This window comes from Xenopus tropicalis, chromosome 4 (assembly GCF_000004195.4).
Source record: "Xenopus tropicalis strain Nigerian chromosome 4, UCB_Xtro_10.0, whole genome shotgun sequence".
Classification (NCBI taxonomy): domain Eukaryota; kingdom Metazoa; phylum Chordata; class Amphibia; order Anura; family Pipidae; genus Xenopus; species Xenopus tropicalis.
The window spans coordinates 58,095,181-58,122,666 of NC_030680.2; the positions used below are offsets into that span (position 1 = coordinate 58,095,181).

General features: G+C 37.3%; 1 protein-coding gene across 1 annotated transcript; it reads right to left on the bottom strand.

Annotated features, from left to right (window-relative positions):
• Window positions 1–6,123: 6,123 nt before the first annotated feature.
• Window positions 6,124–26,455, bottom strand: nae1 (NEDD8 activating enzyme E1 subunit 1). The gene is made up of 20 exons (NM_001126578.1): window positions 26,351–26,455; window positions 24,417–24,520; window positions 22,939–22,999; window positions 20,881–20,911; window positions 19,547–19,618; window positions 18,107–18,186; window positions 17,905–18,014; window positions 16,312–16,421; window positions 15,189–15,251; window positions 15,028–15,091; window positions 14,860–14,951; window positions 13,484–13,543; window positions 13,270–13,403; window positions 13,099–13,174; window positions 12,829–12,868; window positions 10,923–11,009; window positions 9,437–9,529; window positions 8,699–8,813; window positions 7,739–7,788; window positions 6,124–6,468 (listed from the first exon to the last, which is right to left on the bottom strand). Exons 1-20 carry the CDS (start codon window positions 26,398–26,400, stop codon window positions 6,359–6,361), a joined length of 1,602 nt encoding a protein of 533 aa, NP_001120050.1. The 5' UTR covers window positions 26,401–26,455; the 3' UTR covers window positions 6,124–6,358.
• Between the last annotated feature and the right edge of the window lie 1,031 nt (window positions 26,456–27,486).

Here is a 27,486-nt window from a genome sequence, read left to right on the forward strand (position 1 = left end):
TCGCTCCTGCACCAAGACCCATGTACATGCTCAGTTTGTAAGACTATGAGGAAGCTTCCTGCTGATTGGCTCAGATCACGCATTCCTAAGGGGGGGAGGGAGTTCTTAGCATTCTTGAGGGAAGGGGGAGCAGGAGAGAGGAGAGAGCTGCATGTCTCTGGCACAAGAAACCAAAAAAGAGACAAGAAATCCTGTTTCTTTTGAAAGAGAACTCACTGCAGAGTTTGTGTGTGAGTGCTTATGGCTGTATTTACATAGGCCTTTCTGATAAAGCTTACTTAGTTTTTACCTTTCTTTTTCCTTTAATAAGGAAAACTTGTACCTCAAATTTTTGAATTTACAAACTCAAAAAGAACTTGAAAACTCAAATATCTGGAATGGAAAATATGGCTTGACTTAGGACAGTTGCCTAGGACAATTCCCATTGACTATATAAACTCACAAGCATTTAGATGGTAAAGTTGAACCAGTTGTGTTATTAACCCTTAGGTAATGGATACTCAATGGATACTCAAAAGATCAATGTATTTTAAATATAGCACATCAACATTTCAGTTGTCATTTCTCTCATCCACCATTGTAGCACCATCGGAATGAGAAGGTATTGCAGATATAGTGTAATTCTGTTTATAAATGAAATAAAAATGTTTGCCAAATGACAACACACAGGATTAGATGGTACAATCAGGGAAGTATTTAGGTCCGGTGCCACCCATGGCTATGCATGATGTCACTTTTCTGGTGCATGTGACGCCACTTCTGCCCCCCCCCCCCCCCGCTACACCATCGGATTTCCACCAGTAGGTCTGGCAACGGCTGGGGAGGGTTTTAATTATTTTAATTTTTCAAACCTTATTCATTATATAGGCACCTGAGGGCCACCCCACTAAGGCTGCTGTAAGTCAGTAGTTCAAATGTAGAGTAGTTTATTCCCTCTGATTCCATATGCACTACTATGTCAACCCACTTACACAATATATTAATAAAACTTTGTTGCAAATAAAATATAAAGTTAAAAAAAAAATTTGCAAGTATACAATCTTGCTTCCTTGGGAGTTTGGCTGAAGTTTGAGGGTAGCGTCATCTTTGGGACTTGAGTGGATCCGTTGTGTCCTTCTATGTGTTCTACTTATGCAATGCCCACAGTTTCCATAGTATTCAGCATATGCCGGCTGTGCAATTCTCCAAATGGTTTAGCATGGTGTACCTACCACCAATGTAAAATTTACAAAAATTTTAAAATTACAAATAGGTATTTTATTCCAACACACCTACATCTCCTCTTTTTTTTTACTGATGTGATGGTTCTAACAAAATGAATTGCTTTTGCACCTTCATTTTTCAAATATTGTGGGAGCATTAGGATAGAAGAAAATCTTACCATATTGGAATGTATATATCAGTAAATATTGCCCTTTTAAATATTTTTACCTTAAGCCACCATTTTGTGATGGTCTTTGTGCTGCTTGGAGATCACCTGACCAGAAATAATACAGCTCGAACTCTAACAGGAAGAAGTGTGGGAGTAAAAGACAAAACTCTGTCCATTAATTGGCTGATGTGACCTAAATGCTTTATTTAGAGGAATTGGGTTTTACATTTAAGCTGTTTTATGCCATATATTTTTATAGAGATCTACATTGAGCGGGAAGAAGGAAAGGTTCCATAACTTGGGGAGTGCCAAATATTAGTGATTATAATCACTGGGGTTTCCTTAGGCTGATTGGACCTATTGGCCCAATTGAGCCCCGCACCAGCACAGCAAAAAACAGAAGACAGGCAAGCGATTCGGTTAACAGAGGGGGGTTGAAGGTAATGGGAGGAAGTATGTCAGGGTTGTGCACCTCAAGTGACTTCCTTTAAAGGACATGGAAAGGCAAAGTCACTTGGGGGTGCCAAAATGTTAGGCACCCTCAAGAGACTTAAATCGCCTACTTTTTACCCCAGGCTGGCGCATCGCTACAGGTACCCCAGGCTGGTGCTGTTTTCGCCTAACAGAGGCACCAGCCCAGGGTTCAAGGTAAGCGATTCAAGTCACTTGGGGGTGCCTAACATTTTGGCACCCCCAAGTGACTTAGCCTTTCCTTGTCCTTTAAGCTGCCAGTGCTAGGGATGTAGTCCTGCTACAGTCCAGGCTCACAAAACATTTGTTAATGATGCTGCTCTCTAATAGAAGGGGCAGAGTTACAGAAGATAAGGTAGAAAATAAGTAGAAGAAGAAGCATTGCAGTGATAGGGCAATGACACATGGTATGATTTGTTGCCCACAGTAAATCTGCACTACTGCGGATGACAAATCTCCCTAAAATGCCTTATCATTGCATGACATTAGGTTATGTAATAAAAGACACTAAGGTTGCTATGGGTTACTGCTCCAAGGCAAACGTAATGCCTTTTATTACATATGGGCGGTGAGAATCTACTATATTGTGCAATGTCACAGCCAATCTTAAGGCCAATGTACTGATGAACTTCTTGAACTTCAGATGCAGTAGTGGCACTCACACTAGATGTGTTTCTATTACCTATATTACTTAAAAACCTTTACTGTAGATGAGTATTAGTAAACATAATAGATGGTAAGGATACATAGGCTTGTGACACATTAGTGGCCCTAGGCAGAACTTTTGCTGTCCTGACATGCTACACTCAAAAATGCAACACAAAGGTAAGGCTACATGCACACCTCATGATTTAGAGGGTATGGTTTGCATTCTGCTGAGGTAAAACTGGAAGCTCTGTGGCAGCATGGGAAAATCAATTCTTTCCGCAAACTGACATATTTGACTTTGCTCTGTCTAGAATGTAACATATCAAACTTTCAAGCTTCTGGATTGACACCAGAGCAGTAGCAACAATGTCATTTTTTATAGCCTAGCCTTCAAACTAGCCACCCTGCAAATGGATGCTATGTTTAACACCTGATCTGGTGCAATGCCCCATTGCTAACCATTGCACCATGGCACACTGCTGCCCAGTGACAGGCTTTATTTTCTTTACTGCAAGTATATTCACTGTGTTCAGTATGAGTAAAATAAATATTACTTGTGTTGGACTGGACCTATTTGGTCCAGCAGAAAACCTCACATTTGCAGAAAAATGATAAATGTATAACACTGTAGGTGATTATATATATATATATATATTTGGCTATGTTGGAAATAAGGAAGGACTGATGGGAATAACTTTGGACGGGGGGCCCATTAGGCCTACTGTATAAGGCAAAGCCAAAAAACTTTTTTTTGCACCATGACTTTCCTTTGGCCATGTTGGAGCTGCAGAGTGCCATTGAGTCCTATGAGAGGCTTCCAAAATCATGCACTGAAGGATCAAAGTCAGAAAGGTTTTCCGGCCGTTTATGATCATTTGGATACCAAAATTTTGTGACTTTCGGATCGCCAATACGATATTATCATGACTATTACGATTTTTTCGTAAGCATTTTCATGACATCCGATCATCAGAAATTATCGTATCTAATCCGAATTTTACCCATTCGGGATTCGAACTCGTACTTTGATGAATCTGCCCCATAAGGTTGAAGGCTTATATACAGGCCATGAAACCCCAAAATTTGATTGCTGGGGTTGTTATAATACTTTACTGTGGGCCCAACAACATCTTGTTATTCTTGTGGCTAAAGTGCAGCAAGTCTTTGCATGGAAGTTCTGTGAACGAGAATATACAGCCAATAATTGCTCACATATGTATTATATAGTCACTTATAAGCAGATACCTGTATAGGATAGAGAAAACTTTTACTCTGACCAGAAATCTGTACTTGCATGTGCATAAAACAGAGAAAGCAGTGGGCTAAAGACACAGCTCATTCTCCTTTTTGGTGTAAGAAGCTATAACAGAGATTTAGCCTTTCAATAACCAACTGACAGAACCATGGAAACCACAGAAGAATGACGCCTTTCCCCTACATGCATCTGCATTGTTCAGACTATTATATGTATGTCCTTGAGGGAAACTAAATTATTCCTGCATTTATGTTAACTCAAAATAAAATGCCTTAAATAAAAAGCTGCCTTTTCTGTCTTTTGTGCTGTATCTAGGGAAGAAACTGCAATGTGTCAAAACTTGTGCATAAAAATTCAGCGCTGAAAGGACAGGGAGAAGTAAATTGGTGCAGCCTCTCTGACACAAAGAGGGTTGTCTCAAAACAATTTGGCACCTATTTTATCCTTAAATTGAACCCTTAAATTGAATTCTATATTGTTATATGTTAAAGTTGCACAGACTGTGTTTGAGGGAGATATCAAGCACTCTCACTATAAACATTATTGTACAGGTATGGGACCTGTTATCCAGAATACTTGGGACCTGGGGTTTTCCGGATAAGGGATCTTTCTGTAATTTGGATCTCCAATATTTATTATTTATTTTTTATTTATATACCGTCAAATACCGTGATACCGATATAATTTTGAAAAATACCATGATATAAATTTTTGGTCATACCGCCCAGCTCTACCTGTACAAACTTTACTAGGGTGAATGCTATCTTTTTTTCTTTTTCTGTATATAATTACATAGTTAAGTTACTTCTACCAAAGTGCATAACCTTGCATAACCAATTATCAACCAAGACACACACGCAGTTCCAGCAATACCCAAATTAAAAAACAAAGGACCAAGGACCCCTCCGGTACGCCACTAGTAACACTGGTCCAATCAGAAAATGCTCAATTCACCCTCAGGGCTGTGACACACGGGGAGATTAGTTGCCGTGCGACAAATCTCCCCGAAATGCCATCCCACCGGCGAGAATGTAAATCACCGGTGGGATGGCAGACGAGGCGACGTGATTTACATTCTCGCCGGTGGTTATTGCTACTCTAGAGTCTAAGTTACTGGTTTTCTCCTCATAGAAGGAAATTAGTCTATTAAGAGCTATTGTGTATAAAACCATGCTGGCACAAACTCACAGTATTGTCATTTTTAATGTATTCAAGTAATTTATCCATTATTACCCCTTCCAAAAACTTTCCTACCACTGATGGCAGACTAGTAGGCCTATAATTTTTAGGTTTAGAACGGAATTACTTTTTGAATAGCAGAAGAACATTGGCAATTTGCATCGGTAGTTATATTATTTAAAAGAAAAACCTCCATTAGCTGGTTCCTCAGTTGTGTAGACAAAAGAAAAATAACAGTTAAGAATCTCTCTTTTTTCCCTGCTCTTATCAACAAACTTCCCCCCCAACCCTTCTTTCTTCATTTTTTTTTTTAACTATTAAAGGATACCGACATTAAAATAATACTTTTCATTAAATGATTCTACCTCCAAACATACCTAGAACACATGTGGACCGTCTTTTCCAGAAAGCCCTTGTTGTCTAAATAAAGGCTTCCTAAGATCCTGGACTCAACAGTGAGACAAACCCGACTGTCTCTTCTAAGCCTTTCAGTCAAAGCAGGAGCAGGCTGACGTCAGTCTTTCAAACGATCCTCCTCTTTTTGAATATTGAATATGTGATCTTGTGTATTTGTTGCCACTGATACTTTGCATTATTCCAATTTGAAAATGCGATTTTTCACATATATACATACACAATATGTGCAGAACTAGGTAAGCATGCTAATTAATGAAATCCCTGCATCCGCGCGCTTGTGTCGGAGCGCCAACGCGTCTGTGATGACGTCATCACGCACCGAAGCCAGAAGGGCAGCGCAGGTGCCGTCGCCGATTGGTCTACAGGTAAGTTTGTTTTTTTTAATGCAGGGGTGGCGATCCAGGAGCCAGAAAGAGAAGAAAGAAGATGGCGGCTTAGATTCAAAAGGTGAATAACTTGGCAAGTTTAAAAAAAAAAAAAAAAATCTGTGTCAGTGTCGTTTTGAAAAAAAAATTATTTCTGATTCATTTTTCTCCTTGCTACAATACCCTTTCTCCAGCTTGTCTAATAGCTTTTTTGCATGCTTTATTGGCCTCCTTGTGCCTGATGCTTGCCAATGCAAATGCTAGAGATGAATTCAGTATTATTAGTTATTACCAGGTCCAAAAGAGAATCACTCCTAGCAGGTTCCCGAACCACGTGAAATAAAAAGTTGTCATTCAGCATATCCTATCTTTATGTGTAAGGATAGGATGGCACAAATACACAAATAGATTGTAGATATATTGAAAAATGCTTTATTGAAATCTCTTTGAGGTGTACTCTGTGTATTCTGCTTTTCTTATCCATGCACATACACAATTGTGCCCATGTCTTTAAGGTTTGGTTTTTTTCTTCTCATATGAAAAGAAAATGTAGGTAATAGTACTGATTTTTATTTATTTTACATATTCAAGTCACAGACAATAAAACTGCTAGAAAGAAAATGAATTTACACCTATGTTTATACAATTTAGCTAGAGTTGAAAAGTTGCAGATGTTTGAAGCATGGCGTTGTAGATAAAGGTATTATTAAAGATAACAAACTGCTTGGTTATTATTTTAATGGCCTCTTGAGCAGCTGCTCCTAAAATAAAACAAAACAGGTTATTTATTACAGCAGCTTGAACAAGTACTTTTTACTTTACAATCAAAATGACATGGATTGGTCATGGACATGTAAATATACATTAATGTTTACCCTATTATTTCTTCCTATTTATTTAGGATCTATCTTACCTACATTTGTACACACTACATAAAATAAGGGGGAATGTGTTTCCAAACCATGGAGCTGGCCCCTACCCACAGGGGCTCAGTACAGCAGCTATGGTAGCGCAGATGGAAGGCCAGTTAAATGAAAACTATACCCCTAAGCAATGTAGGTCTCTATGAAAATATATTGCATAATCAAGCTCATATGTAAAACCCTGTTTCATCTAAATAAACAATTTTCATAAAATATACCTTTTTAGTACAGGTATGGGATGCCTTATCCAGAAACCCAATATCCAAAAAGCTCCGAATTACAGAAAGCCTGTCTCCATTTTAATCAAATAATACAGAGCTGATTTCCTTTTTTCTCTGTAGTAATAAAACAGTACCTTGTAATTGATCCTACATAAATAATCCTTAATGGATGCAAAAGATTCCTACTGGGTTTAATAAATGTTTTATTGATTTTCTAGTAGACGTAGGTATGGTGATACAAATTACGGAAAGACCCCTTATCCGGAATACCCTTGGTCCCAAGCATTCTGGATAACGGGTCCTTTACCTGTAGTATGAGCTACTGGGTACTCATAAATAGAAAATTGCCATTTTAAGAATTAAGTGCCACCTCCTGGGATCATAGGATTCACAGGGCACACAAACAAGCCAAGGCACACATACATGCTAGGCCACATCAGTCTATTAATGGGCAGAGTTCTGACTTGGTGGATCAAAGGAAAGGATGTAAAAGGGCAATATTTACTGATATATATTTTCCAGTTTGGCGAGATTCTTTAATAGGTCATTTAACATAATAAAAACTATCTGTTGGTTAAGTATTTATTCTGGGGGTAGAGTTCTCCTTTAATGAGAGATCTGTTTAGAATGTCTATTTTTCTCTTCCAGCTACTCCTGCTGCCATTTTTGCTAATAAAATGTGTGTCATCCTTGGTAAAAATAGTTTCTCTGCAAAAATCAAAACTACATACAGTCTTATTTACTAAAGGCAGACAAAAGGCAAAGTACAAAACATCCAGCACCTTTTGAAGTTAATGTGAGAAACTTCAGAGATAATAGTAAAGGAAACAAATCATACAGTAAACAATGCATTTCCAAAGGCAAATTCTTTGTCTTTTAAAAATTACCTCCCAAGAAGGAAGCAACTGTATGAGGTTCTGCAGCTCCATATCGACAGCTGAAAAACAAAAGTAAAATATGTCACCATAGGCCAACAGACAGGAACTGACACAAGCCTTTAGATGCTGACCTACTTTCTACAAATGAGTTGTCTAAAGCAATTTCATCATTCCATTTTCAGGGGCAAAGGAGACAGAGTGAATAAGAACGCAGGAGGCTAACTTGAGGGGAAATTAGTCTGTTTACTTGCCTTGCATAGTACTCTTATCACTCAGTATAGTTCTCCTTGCTATGGCAGGCTAAGCCCAGTCCACTGGCATACTATTTAATCTGAGGCATATATCTTTAGGCTAATGGCACAGTAGCCGCAGTATCTCCACCGATAACCCCTGACTCCAGTTACATGAATGGATACCACCTGTCACGGCTAGTGACCATGAAATGCTTGAAATATGCATTTTCATTTCAGGCAATTTTCATTTTTTGAAAAAAAGACAGTAGGCATGGGGGTTGGTATCAGGCATTTCTATGCCAAATAAAATAAGCAAGTGGGAAAACGCTATGCCATAATACTGCCATGAATAAGCTATTCAATCATTTCATAATTCTATAACTTTATAAATATGCTTCCCTGTGTCTGACTTTTACCCAGAGAAGCAAATGGCAATTGCATCTACTAAGCTCAATCCATTAAAATTTGATCAAGATATCCTTAAGCATTTTGCATAGCTAAAAATACCTAGAATATAGTTCAGCAACATAGGAATAACATTTAACAAATATCCATTGACTGCAGATCAATAGTGATGTAAAATAAAGGATATTCATTAATATAGCCCACAGTATTCATAGGCTTTTGTTTTTCTTAACGGTTATGTGTTTTTATTTAAAGGTGAACGACGTAAAAGGTTTTCACAAAAACATACCATACTAGAAAAGAAACAGTATGCCATAAAATGGAAGCTTACAATTCTTGGATATACTCGTCTTTCACAGTCAGGGATAGACCATATTCTTGCAGCAAACCATTGAGGCAACTCTTCAGTTTTCCAATATCACCCTCAATTTGGTAATTGTAAATGCCTAAAGGATAGATAGTAACACAATGAACCCAAGTGCTCAAGCTAGCCAGTTAATATGGTAATGTGCCAGTCACCATGTTTAAAAATAAAAATGTTTCCTTTCATGTTAAATAGCATTGTATAACCCGAGGGAACATATTACTTATTTGATCTGTGAATTCATCTGTAACTGTTAGGTCACATACAATGAAATCTATTTAAAATAATCCATACCAATAAGCTGTGCCAAATACCACCAGCAAAATACAAGCTGAATACATTTCACAAAAACTACTGTTTGTAAATTGATTCCATATTACTCTTTTTTAAAAAAAACTATTATTCTAACTATCAAGGTTTGGTTTCTAACCACTTTACACTACACGATCATTTACGTATAAAGTACAGTATTTTTATTATTATGACTAATAATTATGCATAAAATGTATATTTATGTATATATTCACTTGTAAATTGTGCAATATTTTGTTTGTGTAATTGCACACAAATCATTAAAAATATTTGATCGCTGTTTCACTTTACTAAGCAACTCTCAGAACTGGTAGCACCTCGTTTAATGTTTTCAGCATGCATTATTGGTTAATAACGGCAATCCCCCTCTAAAATCCACGATTTAGCAGTTACCTGGGTATCTGCCAAGTTGTTTCTGAAACCTGTCAACAGCTCTTAGCATCAGGTATAACACGATTTCATTGTCTTGATTCTCCATTAATGAAACTGAGAATTAAAAGTGGCTAGTTAGATATTGTGCACATTTCCACTTTAAGGTAAATTTAACCATAGCAATATAAAACAAACAAACAAAAAATCCCCACAAAATTATACAAGAAACAAACAGAGCACACCCTATAAAGGCTCAAACGCCCAGGGTGCTGGCAAAAATAATAATAGTATACAGACAGTGAGCCGCACACACCAGGACTTTGCAAAAAAATGAAAAGTTTATTTGAAAAAAAGGTCCAACGTTTCGAGCACGGACTGTGCTCTTCCTCAGGGACAAACCACAAAGTTATAAATAGCTCTTAATTCCATATAATGTACCCTTTAGTTACATGTAAAGGATATAAGAAAGCTGTTAAACAAATTAATTCCCTAAAATATACCATTTTACAAATGAAAAAATATATAAAAATGGCGTTACTTAAGTATCTGAGAAGCAAGCTTATTCATTATTGCATTGCTGTGGTACATGGGCAACATCTCCCTTGTGCTGGCTTGGACCTTTGATATGACACACAAGCATTACTGATCAATACATCAAGAAGCATTCGTTAGAGAATGCTTGAATGTTTTTTGAGCATTGGGGTTAAACCTGTACTGGTTTTAAACGGATTGAAGAGAAGCAGCCTTTTAGCACACCATAAGTCTCATTAGTTCTTTTTGGTGAAAAGCAAAAATGGACAAAACAATCTCCATGTATTTTACCCACAATGCACTTTTCTTCCTAATCATTCAAGTTACATAGGGTTTATAAGTCCATCAAGTTCAATCGTTCCAAGTAAACACAGCACAAACAAATCTATACTGACCTATCTATATCTCTCACATACATAAACCAACATCAATACTAGTTGTAGATATTAGTATCACAATAGCCTTGGATACTATGCTTGTTCAAGAACTCATCCAAGCCCCTCTTAAAGGCATTAACATAATGCGCCATCATAAGATCACTAGGAAGGGCATTCCCCAACCTCACTGCCCTCACTGTGATGAACCCCTTACACTGCTTCAAATGAAAGTTCTGTTTCTCTAATCCAAAGGGATGGCCTCTGGTGAACCATTCTGCACAAATCTATGTAGACAATTCTGGTGGCACAATTTGTGATGGCAGCTGAACAGGAGAGGAATGGGCACAAGCTGCACATACCAAGAGACAGCAAAGGGGTGGCAAAGGGGTGGGAATCCACTACATGCCGCTCCCTAGCACGCTATTCCATAGGGACAAGTCCATAGGAGTTAGGTGTACTCAAAACACAAGTACAGGGATTTCTTGCAACTGATACACTAAAGTCTACCATCTGATACACTAATGTAAATTTAAACAGCTCAGCACACTCCTTACTGAATCATAGGTAGCCACAAGCACTAACTAAAGGCATTTGCTTACCAATGTCATCCTTTTTAGCTGTATCCAAGCCATACTCCTCTTCCAGTGATCGGCACCTGACAACTCTAAGAAAAGCACAGTTCCTGCCTGAATTAGAAATCACAGTTAGGAATACTTATATCTGTGTAGTAAAAGTAAAGAAAATCAAATTTATAAAAGAGAGATTTGCACCATTAACAAAGGATTACCATGTTACATAATGGGAAATGAATTGGTTAATTGGAATATTGTGACCAGAAATATAGCAGGTGCTGATGTCAAAAATGTTAGTCCATTTAGTTACATAACAGATGAGGTTGAAAAAAAGGGGTTTTGCTAAGTGAGACTAGTGTCATTTTTAGCTAATTCAAAGGAGAAATAAAACCCCATCCAAACCAGTCTGCAAACCCTATCCTTCCTAATTCCAAAAGGGCAACTGGACCGGCCTCTGGGGCATAGGTATCTGCATCCTAATTCTCACCCCCCAAGGGTAGCAAATATAGGGAGTTCAGCAGTCAGTTTTTTTCTAATAGGGTTGTACCAAATACAGGGTTTGCAATGGGATTCAGCTTAATCCAAGCACTTTTTGCAGGATCCCTTATGAAGGTTCTGGACAACTGACAGTATATTTTGTTAACAGAACATGCTCATTTTTTAATATTTCTCAATTTGAACAGGCAAATTAAAGTTTCGATATGGTTCAGTATTTAGATGAATACAAAAATGTTGTCTTTGTTCCATCCCTAGTTTCTTAATCTTTTATTTTAAATGAAGTTTCCTTATAGCTACATTTCTTACTTCCAAGTACCCTAAACCTACTAGTAGTTTATACTGTATTTCTATTATGTCATGTGACATATTCTAACTGAGAGGTGTATAGTGTACAGCAGGGATCCCCAACCTTTTATAACTATAAATCACATTTAAATAAGAGTTATAATTGCCTACTTAATAACCCCTATGTGGACTGGCAGCCTACAAATGGCTCTGTTTGGCATTATACTTGGTTTTTATGCAACCAGAACTTGCCTCCTTACCAGAAATTAAAAAACGAGCACCTGCTTTAAGGCCACTGGGAGCAACATCCAAGGGGGTGGTGAGCAACTGGTTGGGGAACACTGGTGCACAGGGTCACACAGATAGAAAAGCAAATCTGTGCAAATGTTCTTTACTGGGGTGAACACATGCACACATTAAGAAAGTGATTCTAAATGGAAGAACCTTGTAGGTTATGCTATTGAATATTCTCTACATAATTTATTATAAAGCAGAAATAAAGACACCAGCTTTCCTTCACTGTATGCTTTTTAATAAACAATGTTGGACAACAGCCCACAGAAAATCTTCAAAATTTTCAGTTTGGTGCTATGACATTCCATCTACTATTTCAAGCTATATTACTGTGAGAGCTGTGAAGTTCTGGAATTCCCTCCCCAAATCAGTCGTGCTGGCTGATACATTATATAACTTTAAGAAGGGGCTGGATGGATTCTTAGCAAGTGAGGGAATACAGGGTTATGGGAGATAACTCTTAGTACAAGTTGATCCAGGGACTGGTCCAATTGCCATCTTGGAGTCAGGAAGGAATTTTTTTTCCCCTCTGCGGCAAATTAGAGAGGCTTCAGATGGGGTTTTTTTGCCTTCCTCTGGATAAACTAGTAGTTAGGCAGGTTAGATATAGGCATTATGGTTGAACGTGATGGACGTATGTCTTTTTTCAACCCAACTTACTATGTTACTATGTTACTATGTATATAGTCTATATAAAGGGAATAAATAATGGCAACAACAAAATTGTCAAACTCAAATGGAACAAGATTTGGCCTAAAGGCCTTCCATTAAAAACATGTTAGAATGATATGGCACAACAATAACCAATCACTTCAGAACAGATATAGAAAGGTTAGAAGAGATGGCATCAACTTACAAAATAAGCGAATCTCTCTCTCAGATATGGACTCTGGGGGCTGGAAATAGATTACAAGAGGGTGGTCAAAATCTGATTTGACATTAATAGTATGGTCTACAGATATGCTTATAGACAATAACTGCACTGATAACAAATATACTGAAACAGGATCTCTAGCCAAAAACTTTAATTCCTTATTTGTTGATGTAATTGCAAAGTAAAAACTGATTCATCTATTTTGGGTTTATGATTGTCCCCAAAGCTTATATGAGGATATTTAATACTTACTCTGCCTACAGACTGCAGGAGTTTGGAGACACAACTCTCAACAGCTGAAGCATCCTTTTTGGCCTTTTCGCGATATCTAAACATGGAATTGTGCATTTGAGAAATGAATGTAATAGTTATAGAAATATATTAAAAACCTAAATATTCTACAAATACATTTTAAATACCTACATATTTTGCAATTTAATGAATTTGTCCGAGTCAGCAATCATATCAGGAATAGTCCCTCGAAGAGGTAAATTGCCCTTCCCTTCCACAGTCATGAACTCTTTCACTGCTCGAGCCAAGATCCAAAATGAAGTTGACTAGGGATTAACCAGGGAGTGTCACCATTTTTTCTATTCAATCTGGCAGGTGAATAAAATAAGTACAAAAAGCTCTATACCTGATGTGTGAGATTGGTGCAGCGATCATCATTTAAAATTTCCTCAACACTGCTGGGAACCTAAACAAAATTTGAGAAAAAGCTGATCAGTATAATAACTTAGCGCTGTCAGCAAAACCTTGTGGAAAAGAAGAAACAAAATAACAATAATCTTACAACATTATAAGGAATGTCATTTTGCAGTGGTGCTTGGTAATTTATTAACTCTTTTGAATTTTTTTTTTTTTTTTAGCATTTCTGCATATGTATGACCTAAAAGTGATCTGTTTTTCCTGCAACTCCGAAAAACTAGATAATGAGAATCCAATTAGATAAATGAGTCAGAAACTTTGTACAGGTATGGGATCTCTTAACCTGTTATCCACAATGCTCCAAATTTCCGGAAGGCAATCTCCTATAGCGTCCATTTTATGCAAATAAATATAATTTTTAAAAATGATTTTTTTCCCTCTATAATAGTAAACCAGTACCTTGTACAGGATCCTAACTAAGCTGCATGAATTCATATTGGTGGCAAAACAATCCTATTGGGTTTATTTCATGTTTAAATGATTTTTTAGCAGACTTAGGGTACGGTAATTAAAATGATGTAAAGATTCCTTATCCAGAAAACACCTGGTCCAAAGCATTCTGGATAACAGATCCTATAATACGTGTACTCTTTCATTTATTTACTGAGAAAGTTAAATACACGTGTGGCAAAGTATGTGAGCTTCTAGGATTCTCAGGTCATTTGGAAGGCAATTTTGGGTGTAAGTGTGGGAGGCTCTGCCTTATTTAAAGGACCTATGATAAATAGTTATTTATAAAGAGTTTGGACTCCAATACCAAAAAGATCATGTACAAATGTAGGCAAACCAACACCACTGTTACCCTCCCCCAGAAGTAGTCGGCCAAAAAAGATTAAGGGTGAAGACATACAGAGCTAAAAGTAGAAGCTACTTGTCACGGCTATAGACAATGGTGATCATTTACTGATAATTTTCTCAACTTGTGTTTGAGGCTACTCTCAGTATTGTCTATGGCAGAGTATTTTCTGGCGTTTAGCAGCTGTAATGAGTACCTGCTACTAAGCAGCTCCATGTGTCTTCACCCTAAGCCAAAAGCAAGGGATACTCTGGGAAATCTTAAAAAACCCAAGCTAATATCTAAGGACCACTGTCCATCAAAAGAACACTGAACTACAATGGTGTGCATGGCAGGGCTGCCTTTACTATAAAAAAAAAAACAAAAAAACAAATACTATGGCAATTAGACCCATCCAGTATGGTGATGTCAGAGATACAGATATATTACTTTGCAATGCCGCTGGGTCACATGACCTTAACCCTATGCAGATGTGAATCCATAACAGGGACATTGCTAGACCCTCATACCTTTGTGATATTTAATGCAGTGTTCACATTTTTAATAGCTTCCTCAAAGTTCTCCTCATCCTCTGGGACCCCATTCTCATTCTTCAGTATGCCTAGTGGATATTGATATCTAATTAGAACCCAGCTTAGTAGGTCATGTCTTGTAAAAACAGCAAGAGAGAGAGGTACCTTGTCTGATCAGATCTCTGAAAGATTCCTTTTCTTTGTAGCTTTTTGGCATTTGCCCTCCATTCTAAAACAAGAGAAATAGTAAAGGAACCAATTATACCAGAATTGTACAGCATTTTCTCAGTGTGAATTCAGAAATACTCAGAAAACAATATTCATACCTCACTGCGCCATTTGTCTAAAAACTTGGCTACTACAATTATCCATGGAGTATGACTGTGATCCTAAAAATAAAAATATTAAAAGAAAATCCATTTTAAATATATGACAATGTAATGGACTGTTAAAAAACAAAACAAGATAATGTTAAAATAAGAATTACATAACTTCCTAAAAGCTCCTAAAACAATAGTAAATATATTTTATTGGTGCACCCAGTGGACATACTATAATGGGATGAAGCTAAACATATTCCTGTTTTTACCAACAAAAATAAAGCTTAGAAGTTAAATGCTTTCAGCCAAACATAATGTACTTGTTATACTAGACAAGAAAAGCCATTCACTCACGAGTACCCATTCAATCAAAGCCCCCTTACTAACCCCAAGCAAGATGTTTCATTCTGTATGGTAAAAATTCATAACTGGTCAAAAATACTCCCTTCAAAAGAAACTTAAAATTACGTCACAAAGCAATGCATTGTTCTTTTAAAAACGGCAACCATAACAGAAGGAAAGATGGCTAAGCCAACATACTGCCACAACTACATGTTGCATGAAGGAACATTTTTTACTTCACAACCATACAATGTGGATGGTTTTTTGATTGGATAAAATCAAATTTGTTAACTGTTTAGATATTAATACTTTGTTGTCCAGGTTTTTTTTTTTTAACACAGCACAATATTGTTCACTGAATTAAACAGCAGGAAGTATGCAATAACCATGAAAACTATGCTAAAATACACAGGGGTTTTGAGCTTAGTATTGCAAAATACACCATGGAGAATTGCTAACATTGGAGAATTGCTAACAGTGTCAAAGATAGCATTTATCTGTTTTTTAGGTATGTGTCACTGCTTCTACCACTTTGGGATCAAAGGAACTGGTTAGAAAGTGCTTCAAAGTATACTACATGGTGAAAAGTATGTGGACACACAAATACCACACACCCATATATGCCTGTTGAACATTATTTTTAAGATCACAGGTAGTAATAAAGAGTTGGTCCCCACTTTACTGCTAGAACAGCCTTCACTCTCCTGGCAATGTTTTAAACTTTAAAACTCAAAAGCTCTGTTGCTGTTTATCTTAAGCTAAAGAAATAAGCTATATACAAACATACTTTTCTTTCCATGTGGTCCAAATCATATGACTGGAGATGTTCCCTAAGCTCTGGAAATGGCTGGCCCAACCTTAAGTCTTCTAATGCATTGTCGGGGTGAGATTCAATCACTAGTTTAAAAAAATCAGAGAAAAATTATTTGCACAGAATCTTTTTTTTTACACCTAGGGGCACATTTACTAATCCACGAACGTCCGAAAAGCATCCGAATGCGTTTTTTTCATAATGATCGGTATTTTGCGTTTCTTTCGTAAATTGTCACGACTTTTTCGTAGCGGTTACGATTTGCGCGAATTGTTGCGACTTTTTCGTAGCCGTCGCGCCGAGTACGAAAATTTCGGATTCATTCAAGCTTCAGTATCGTGACTTTCCTTGGGCCAGGTTGGAGCTGCAGAGTGCCATTGAGTCATATGGGAGGCTTCCAAAATCATGCAAAGTCTGAAAGGTTTGCCCCGCCGTTTACAAGCGCTCAATACGAAAAAGTCGCGACAATATACGAGCAAATCGTAACGGCTATGAAAAAGTTGCAACAATTCGCGCAAGTCATAACGGCGACGAAAAAAAATCACAAAAAAATACAAAAAAGTCGCAAAATGTTTGTTTACAATCCAAATTTTTCCCATTCGGATTCGTGGATTAGTAAATGTGCCCCTAGTCTGAAGCCCAACCACATAGATCCAAACCAATTACAAATATAACAGAAAGGGTTCTAAAAACATTAACTCTTGTGCATAGGCCAATTCTAAACTCATTCTGAAAAACAGAAACATGTAACAGCATCTAAGCCATATAAAACCATATTTTTTTTCCTGGCAGAATATTTGATAATTCAGTATAACAATACAGTACTTTTCTGTGGTAATACATGCTTGTATTATAAAAGCTTTTTTTAAAAAAGTGTGTGAGCTATTCCTGGTTATTTGTTCTTCAAAATATAGCAATTATTTACATTCTGTGTAAGCAAAAAATTCTGTGTGCAACCCTGTTCAGATTAAAGCTGGTCTTTTTATGGTTTATGCTTATAGGCAGCAAAGCTCCATGCTATTTATTTTGCTATGCAGGAACAATTAGCCGTCATTGACCTCCACAGAACTTTACTTACACAAACATGTGTGGCTCTGTTAATAGAACTACTGCATGTGTCTGAATATGCAGTAAAGCCACAACTTGCTTGTTTTGATGAACAGATATGGTAAAAAGAAAAATATACCATTAAGAACTGCGGGTCATAGCTAGAACAAAGGTGTACATTGTGATATCTTTAAAAACCAGATAAAACAATTAAACAATAAAATCCTTAAAATGTCTAGTATTGTTACAGAAAAGCAACAGGAAATCACCACAAATGTTTAGCTAATAATAAAATTTAAATTCTAAGAATGCAGTAGCTCTTGAACATACCCTCATGTACCAACATTCAAAAACTGTCCAGCACCCTTAACCACAACAATCAGAGGGGGGAGCAATTCTGCAGATGCTATGGACCAATAATTACAAATAAATTGCAGCAATTATTTTATATTTTACTTAAACCAGCATCTATGAAACAAATGAAAGGACAGGATTTTCAAATGAGTGCAAAGATATGCTTACCAGTATGTTCTTTCACAACAATCCTCATGTAGCCAACAAACCCATATGTGCGGCAGACTAATAGCGGAATATTGGAATCCCAGAGTGTTTCAGCCAGACGCAGAAGTGTGCTAGAATAAGCAGAGCAATGAATCCTGGCCAGCAAAAAATTATTATGCATGTATGCAAATGTATGTATGCAAAACTAAGATGCGCTACAAACCTTTCCGGGAGCTGTGTGGTAATCACTATAGTGAACTTGCAAAAGAATGATGGATCTTTCTCTAAAAGTTGTTCTGGGCTCTGCAGAAAATAAACAGAGTGATCAAACTAACCATTACCTTTTTATTTTTAAAGCAGGATTTCTACCTTACAAACTGTTTTCCAGTAATACCCCACAATAATTAGTGTTTCCAGTGGCTTTCTATTTTCTACCATTCTTTTAAGCTGAAATATTCAAATTTAATTTGAATTGTTTTTCCTCAATTCAAGAAAATGAATCAAATGAAACATATTCATTTTTAAAGCCTTCATTTTAGAAAAATTGTAAAAAAAAAAAAAAAAAAGCAGAACAAACTTTAAGAAAAAGGATGAGGATATGCTATGATTTTTAAAACATATAGATGTAGATTATTCTGCAGAGGGAGCCCTATATTCCCTAGAGATATTACCTACTGGCAGAAGCTCTACCTTCTCATTCAAGCTAATGGGATCCAGCTGTTAAAAATATGTATGTTACAGTATGACAACCAAACTGGCATAAAAAGAAGAAGATAAAAAGAAGGATAATGTGCAGGAGATTTACACTGGTTTGGCCATAGTTTCTCTCAGTGTTTTAAATTTCAAAACAGCATTCATTGTATGGATTACAGTCATCAGACATAAGCATAGTGCTTGTTCTCCGCTTTATACCAACATCCTTGCTCTTTACTAATGTGTCAAAAATTGCATCTTTTTAGTGAAATATTATAATGTTTATAAGCCATCTTCCCTTGCTAGTGGTTCGAGAAGGTTGTTCAAGGGAGAACTGTGTTATAAAATTCAGACTTTTCCCACAGGAAATTTGTAATTTCATCCCATGTGTATATTTTTTGTATGCAGATGACAAATATGAATGTGATGACAATAAAGTCTGACTTGACTTGAGGATCAAACACCCAGGTATACTTGTAATTAGATCTAGAAAGTGAGGATAGCACCACATAGTAACAAGTTCCTAAAATAATTTGCAACATTTGAGTATCTTATGTACTTCTAATAAATACAAGAGGGCTGGCACTGGAGACCCTGTACTATGTGGTATATCACATAACTGGTCCACTACTAATGTTCCCTCTAAGCTGTAAGCACACCTACAACATTTGAGGCCAGTGAACACTGTGGTGTATGCAAAAAAATTTTACCTTCCCACTTCTCAGTGCACTAAAGATAACCCTACCACCTACATGTATACAATTAAACAGAAATTCAATAGAACATGTTCCATATGCACATATGGAGGAATTGGGTGTTAGTAAATAGGGACATGCCAAACACAAATAAAAGAACAAAAAAAGCACCACAGCTAATGTGGATTGTGTAAATACTTAGTAAAACAAAAACATCGCCAGTATCCATAGCTAGACTAAGGATATTATAACCAATAAAATAAAACCTTACACACCTCAGGAACAAAATTGCCAGTAACGTCATCATTTAATTCTTGTAAAAGCTCCATGGAAGTCTGAGCACGATTCTATTTGACAAAATATGACAAATTAATATATGTTCAGATCGTCAGCTGAAAGATATATGTAGGTTAATACTTAGGTTAATTCATTCCCTTTTGGCTATGTATGTACGTATAATATAGCTGTCAAACTATAAGATCATATCATAAGTAAAATTAACACATGGAGGCTTTATTTCAAAATCAGTACAATTTATTAAGTTAACCCTGATATGCATTAAAATGAAGACTGTTCTAGGTAAAAGGAGTCAAAATTCAAAGAAACAAACTGCCATACATTAAAAGAATCTCCCATCAAAAACAGTTTTTTGCCTAATAAAAGAAAAAGTAATTCTAAGCAACCTTCCATAACGTTAATTTAAAAATGTTAAATGGTTTTCAAACTTATTTGTAAATGTAGCTGCAATTAAAAGCAGTGTTTGTTTATTCATTTTGACTCTGTTGTTCACCTTCATGTGTATAACTTTAAAAGTGCTCTAAAAAGGTTAAAAGTGCTCTAACCAAAAATCGTCCAAAAATGCATGTTTTATATTGCCCTAAATAGCTTCTTTCAATGTCTGCTTTCTCCATATCAAGCCAATTGGGAGGGGATCAGAAATCAGTCTGGGTGAGCAGGTCACATGCCTGATGATGATGTCACAGCCTATTCATTGCCCTTACTTTATTCTTATTGTAAATGTTACTTCTAGTGCTAAAAATTCATTTGTAGACATATAAATGTGTGAGATAACATATGCCAATAATTCATGTTATACAATTGCTGCAGAAAGATAGTCATGAAGGGCAAGTACTTTGTTGTGCAAAACAGGAATGTGCAGTACACACTGACTGTTTTACACTGCACACTATGTAAAATTTCCACAATCTGCAGTTCTGAAGTGTGCGTTTAAGTGGTGTAAAGGAATTGTCTTGGAAACCTTATTAAACTGCTCATGCAATCGAGTTTGAGCCAGTAGTGCAAAATGTGTCAGATATTACTTTTAAAAGTTCTTGCATTTACAAATAATTTTAAAACAAAGATTAAGTTCAATTAAGGCCTACTAAGTTGCTTAGAATTACATTTCCTTCCATTTTGAGCTTTAGGGTGGATGACTCATTTAAGACTCAATTTCACCACTTTGGTGAAGTTGTATAAACATATTTTGTGTTTATAGTGTAGACAGTCTTGTAAAACTATTTGAAGTTTTAGGACAAACCCACTCTCATTCCCACTCTCACATTCCTGACAAAAGGCAGATGTTAATACAAGAAATCTAGCAAGACCTTACCTTTCCAATACTTTCTCTAGTAAGAAAGAAGCTAGAGAGAAAGCAAAGGTTCATTAGCACAGGAATATAAAATCGGTACATCTCACTGATTTTCACTAATGTATTTAGACATACCATCCAGGCTTACAAGAAAGATAGGTGTGCTTTACTCCATACCCCAGCACAATTCTGTATAGCTACACTATACTAAACCCCACATTGTCTGCTTTTAAAACAGAGATGTTAAACTGGGGCATAAAAGTGCTCTGAACAGCACACACTGACTTGTATTTCAGAATAGATTAATGTTGTTGCTCTGGAATTCCAACACTAAAGCATACAATTTGCTTGTTGCACTGACAATACATGTTTATGCACATATACAGTGGATATAAAAAGTCTACACACCCCTGGTAAAATGTCAGGTTCCTGTGCTGTACAAAAATGAGACAAAGATAAATCATTTCAGAACTTTTTCCACCTTTAATGTGATCTATAAACTGCACCACTCAATTAAAAAACAAACTGAAATCGTTTAGGTGGAGGGAAGAAAACCAAAAAAACTAAAATAATGTGGTTGCATAAGTGTGCACTAATACTTTGTTGAAGCACTTTTTTATTTTATTACAGCATTTTTGCACATTTTTACTTTGCAAGATTTGCCCACTCTTCTTTGCAGAAACACTCCAAATCTGTCAGATTGCGAGGGCATCTCCTGTGCACAGTCCTCTTCAGATCACCCCACAGATTTTCAATCAGATTATCTTTGTCTCATTTTTGTACAGCACAGGAACCTGACATTTTACCAGGGGTGTGTAGACTTTTTATATCCACTGTATATTTATAACTGACAAATGATGCACCAGAAGAAAGTGCCACAGCTGTGTAGAGTGATTACAACAACTACAAGGCAAAAAAATAGACATTTTGGCTTTTCACTGCCACAAAAGTAATTACTTCATATACTGCCTCTGTGCTATGTGCTTGTGCATTTGCACACATGAAATTCTGAGTGCATTTTGTTTGCACCCATAGTATTCAACCCTTAAAAGGATCTTATTCAATGTATTGTCCACACAGGCCAATTCACAAACAGAGGTTCTAAAGTGCATCAGTGTACTTAACAACAGCAACCCATCAGAACTTTGCTTTCATTTTCTAACTTGTAGTGGACAGCTCAGACTGATTGGTTTAAAAACACATTTTCTAGAATGTATTCTCTAACAATGCCTGAGGGCAGCACACAGCCCAGAATAGCCCCTGGCTATCCAGTAACAAAAAACGCTGCAATTAAAAATCTTAAATATTGTCTCTCCCCTACCATTTCCTGTGCAACCTAAGAAAGATTTGCAACTACATAAAGGACAATGTTTTACGTTGTAGGCATTGTTGCTAATTATTGCACGTCTTTGTTCACATGTTCTACTTCTTAGGTAACAATGAATGAAGTGGTATGGAAGTACCAAAAATAAGGTTTATCTAAAACCTGCAACAAGTATGCCCCAGCATGCAAAGGATTATTGCCAGAGGGAATCCTCATGGGAGACAGTGCTGCTTTGGGCGTTTCAGAATTTTTACTTTCAAGCAACCATGTCCTACCAAAAAAGCTAGTTTTTAACAAATCAGGGGACAAACCTAATGAATCAAGTAAAAATTCTCAAGAGAACACTGTTCTATATCTTGCTCATAGCAAGAACAGTTAACATCACCCACAATAATGGTCCATAAACGGATGCATCATAAGCATGCTATGAATAGCAATTGTTCCAACTGGTCATATCGTATTTTGTGTATATTCTCTTTTCTATTCTGTCTCTTCCTAAAGTAAAACGTAATATGCTATGCGGATGCTAGGATCAGTGAGCTTAGCAATCAGACAGCAGACTGATTATTTGGCATCTACTTTTGTAGAATCCCTCCAGGGCCATCTACACTTTAGACCCCCCCCCCCAGCAGTAGCAGGGTCAACTTTCCCTATTGTTACATTCATCAATGTGGCAGTTGCAACAAATACATGGAGAAAGCTGTAATGCACTTCTCTATCTAAAAAATACACCCTGCAATATGTAAAATACTTACTTGTTACCGACATCTTCCCCAGTTACCACATTCCCGTCAACAATGGTAAATGAGCCAATGCCTGAAGAATAAAAAAAAAATGTATATTAAAACAATAGCTCAAGTTTAAAGTTTAAAGGGGAACTGCTACCCTAAGAAGTAATTCCAAATCCTTTTCTATTATGTTAGATACATTTTACTCATACTATAATATAAGTATTTAAATGTTGTTTCCTTCGGTCTTGAAATTCACAGTCAGGCAGCTGCCATTTTGTGGACACTGTTATTAAGGCAAATGTTGTATCACCCCAAAATCTTGTGAATGTGCCAGAATGGGGGACATATGTGTATCACAGGATACATAATTATATGTAGTAAGGAGGGAGGGAGAAGGTGAGGAGTGCAGTTACATCTAGAAAGTGCTGAATAGGAAGTAAAAATATCTGCCTGCCCCTACCTCTTTGCCTAAGGCAGGGCAGGCAATATATGATTGATAGCTGGGATTTTTAAATACATTTACATCAGGTATGGATGTTTTGGGTTTTATGTTTAATTTGCAAAGGACTTTTTCCTTCCTTCTTCCTGTTCGCTCGCGTGCGCATGCACAGTAGAGTGAAAAAGCCAAACTTTAACAGAGAAGTCGGCTTTTCACTCTACTGCGCATATGCCTGTCGTGGGGTCCCGGCAAAATGAAGCAGGAAGCGCTCAAGGTAAGCGATTAAAGTCACTTGGGGGAGCTCTTAGAAGCAGGCAGGCACTGGAGAGCTTAAGCTGGCCTGCTATTTAATTCTTTGTGGGAAGAGCAGAGAGGGGGGGCAGCCCTTTGAAGTAGGCAGGCAATGGAAAGATCAAGCCTGCCTGCTATCTAGTTCACAACGCCATGCGAAGCTATGCGAGGGAGGGAGGGGGAACTCTTTGAAGCAAACGGCAAGCTGAATCCTCCCAGTTTATTACGTAAACCTCAACCTTTTGACAAATTGAGAAGCTACAGTCGGGTTCAGGATCTTCAGTAGGATTTATGTAGAGAAACAGGACTTTTAGGAAAAAACAGTCAACATGACCCATAGGCAGGTTTGGAAGTAGGTTCATATTTTTATAAGAAATTTTTTGGTGTCAGTATTACTTTAATTAGCACCTACCTACAACATCTATAGAAAAATAGCAGGTGTTCCCTACTGTGTATAAGCTTAGGGCTTCATAATGGGTATGTCAAATATATTGAGAAAAAAAAAGGAATGAAAAAAGGAGGGAACATATTGTTGAGGTCCTTAAAGGAGACACATAGGATAAACAAAAAAACCCTTTAATCTTGTAGGTAGTTATGAATAATATATATTGCTGGTTTTACTTTGGTAAAAAAAAATGAATACTATCTGTAAAAATAGCTCTCTAAAGATCCTCTCATGTCCCTGTCTGTGTTTCAAATGAGGGGTGGGCATGTCCGAACAGTGTTAAAGGAAGTGTGTCCAGTTATTTTTTTTGTGGTTCTCATCACTCACCAGGCAGCACCAGGTTCTTCAGAATCTCAGTACCAGTAGCTGTTGCATTTATTAGACAAACATGAGCCGATTCCAGTGCTTCCTGTCCATGGTCACCCCATAACCTGCCAATATACAAGCTCTACAGGGTCAGTATCACCAGAAAGGAAAAATACTCCTGTTAAATTTACAGCCACAAGGTTAAAAATGGAAATCTGTGTGCTGCCAAGGCATAGTTCTAGCCTTGCTTTATAGTAAAAACACCCCTGCCTAAATTCAAAACGCCTCCCTCATAAAGCAAGACAGGACGCATTTTCCAAAAAAAGAAACATAAATAGTCTAGTATCAGAAAATGGATGCCCTATGCAACCTTAAATATGCCAATAACTCTTCTAAATCTAAACTAAATCCTTTTACCCAAAACTATACCACTCTACATAGCATTAGACTTTGCTTTCAGGAAAAGTATAGCTTAAAGATATCATCTAAACACCTCTTGGCAGCAACAGTCCTATTTTATTTTAAAAACATTTTTATCATAGGTGCATACAGCCATAAATTACACATAACCCTGTTAGAACTTTAGTTCTAAACCCACTGTATTTTGCACAGCCAAGCACCTGTGGGCCCAGCAGCTCTAATTGAGCAACAAATGGCAACACACACATTTACTAGTGAATGGTAACATCATATTACATTTACATACTTTTTCACCTTTTGATAAATATGCTTATTGGTTGGAAAACAGGCACAACATATACTGAAGGTTTGCAAAAGTAAGGCAACATAGCATGACAGCTTATGGAGCTCACTTACAGAGATACAGACACATCTTGTCACCCTCAAATTATATTCTTTTTCAACTCACCTCACACTTCAACCAGTTTGATCTAACCAAATTCCAATCCTATTTCACTTAACCTGTTACTTTGCCAGCAAACTGCAGGTGCCATAAATCAGTTGGGTTATTTGCGGTGCCATCAATATGGAGGTTCTCACATACACTATACTAATTGCTATTTGTTTAAAGATTCAATTTTCAGGAATTTCTGTGCCCTGTCTATGGCATGTGTGGGCAGAGATCATGTGTAAAGCTTTAATCCAACTGTTCAGTCAATATTGCTGTACTGAAATAACCCTATAATGACTCTTAGTTTTATAATGTGATGACGCTGATATAATTTTAAAAAAGCAGCGGTGCCCAAATGTTATATCTTGAGCCATGATTAGGCCTTTAGCCAGAGCCCAATAGACCACTAGCAGAAGGCTTTATATTAATATGTACTTACACAGTGACATGTACATTGTCCAGAGCTCTGTAACATCCAAACTACATATTGATTCCATATTGATTCTACTAGTTTGTTGCCATAAAAATGATGTGTGTGCATTCCAAAAAATGGGGGGGAGGGGCATTAATGTACTTGGAACATAGTACGTACATTGACTGGTTTGAATCATTTGCCATTATATTTAGATACAGACATGCCAGGTTTTAATATAATCTATGAGCAAGCGGTCAGCACCACATCTATCCCCATGGGTTATATCCCTGTAATAGCGCTGGGCTGACTCCTGTATCATTACCCCAGCCGTATCATTACCCCAGCCGAATCATTACCCCAGCCGAATCATTACCCCAGCCGAATCATTACCCCAGCCGTATCATTACCCCAGCCGAATCATTACCCCAGCCGAATCATTACCCCAGCCGTATCATTACCCCAGCCGAATCATTACCCCAGCCGAATCATTACCCCAGCCGTATCATTACCCCAGCCGAATCATTACTCCAGCCGAATCATTACCCCAGCCGTATCATTACTCCAGCTATATCAGCGTGCCGGCCGCAGCACGAATAAGAAAAAACAGCAGAACTACTAGGGAACAGGGTCCCCGCATACACAATGTACGGAACACTCCATACACAATACTCAGATGTAGATATAATGTACCTGAGCTGCCTGTCATACTTCTGTTCCTTTATGTGTACAGCCTGCGCCATGGTTGTGACCCGGAACTGAATGTCGCAGCTTCCTGCCACTAGAGGGCGCTCATTCCTTATCTATTAATGCAGGCAGAGAATGCCTATTGAATTGTGTGGCTCTGCGCTTTTCTCCTCCCATACTATTCTGTACCAGCTGTGGATTATAGGCTGTTGCACGCTCTCCAGACTTTTTTTTACATTATAGGTTCCCATACATAGGCAGTAACAGCTTGCTCAAAGGGTTATATAACGAAAAGTACATCCCTACTTGTCCGTATGTATACAGACAAATGATGGATCCCAAAGGATTTCCACCTTCCCGTCATGAAATGATTTTTCGCAGCCACTGCAGTAGCTCTGGGCAAATTTGTTCCCTGAACGAACCAATGATTAGTTTTCAGCAGTCTTCTAAAGAAAGCGAAATAAAAGCAAATGTGTTAATAATTGAGCTTTAGAGTCTGTTGCCTTTGTTTTATGTGTCCCAAATAAACACACGTGGGTAATATGGGTATGTTTTATTTATACAGTAAAGTAGCAAGCCACAAATGTTTTCTAGGATTAAACGATTCCAAAGAAACAGATTAATAGCTATTTATTGCCTGCATGCTCAACAATACAAAGAGAAAGCACACTAAATGTGACTGCAGGGTACCATGACTGCATACAGTTACCTAAAGTATGTGGCATTTAGAGACCCCAAAATATGGAAATTGCATTACAATTTTTATGACTGGCACTTAGGTTCATGTGTACTAAATAAACAGCTTCTTTATGCATGGAGAAGACCCTTGAGGTGCTGTTCACCTTAAAATAAACTAAGGGGGTTATAAGAATGCTACACCATTGGGCTGAAACTTGTGGATACCCAGACTGGACTTTTGTCAAAATAATAGTTTGGTCAAGCAAAAACACCAGAACAACAAGCAAATCAGTATGGTCATCCCATTTGTGGCTGGAATATTAGAAAAACTTTGAAGAATTTTCAACAGATTAAGCAACACCCTGACAATAGTAATGTGGTCTATGCTGTCCAGTATAGTGAAGGGTCCTCGGGACAAGGCTCAGCAGTCTCTCTATATATAAAGGAAAAGGGACACTCCTTTG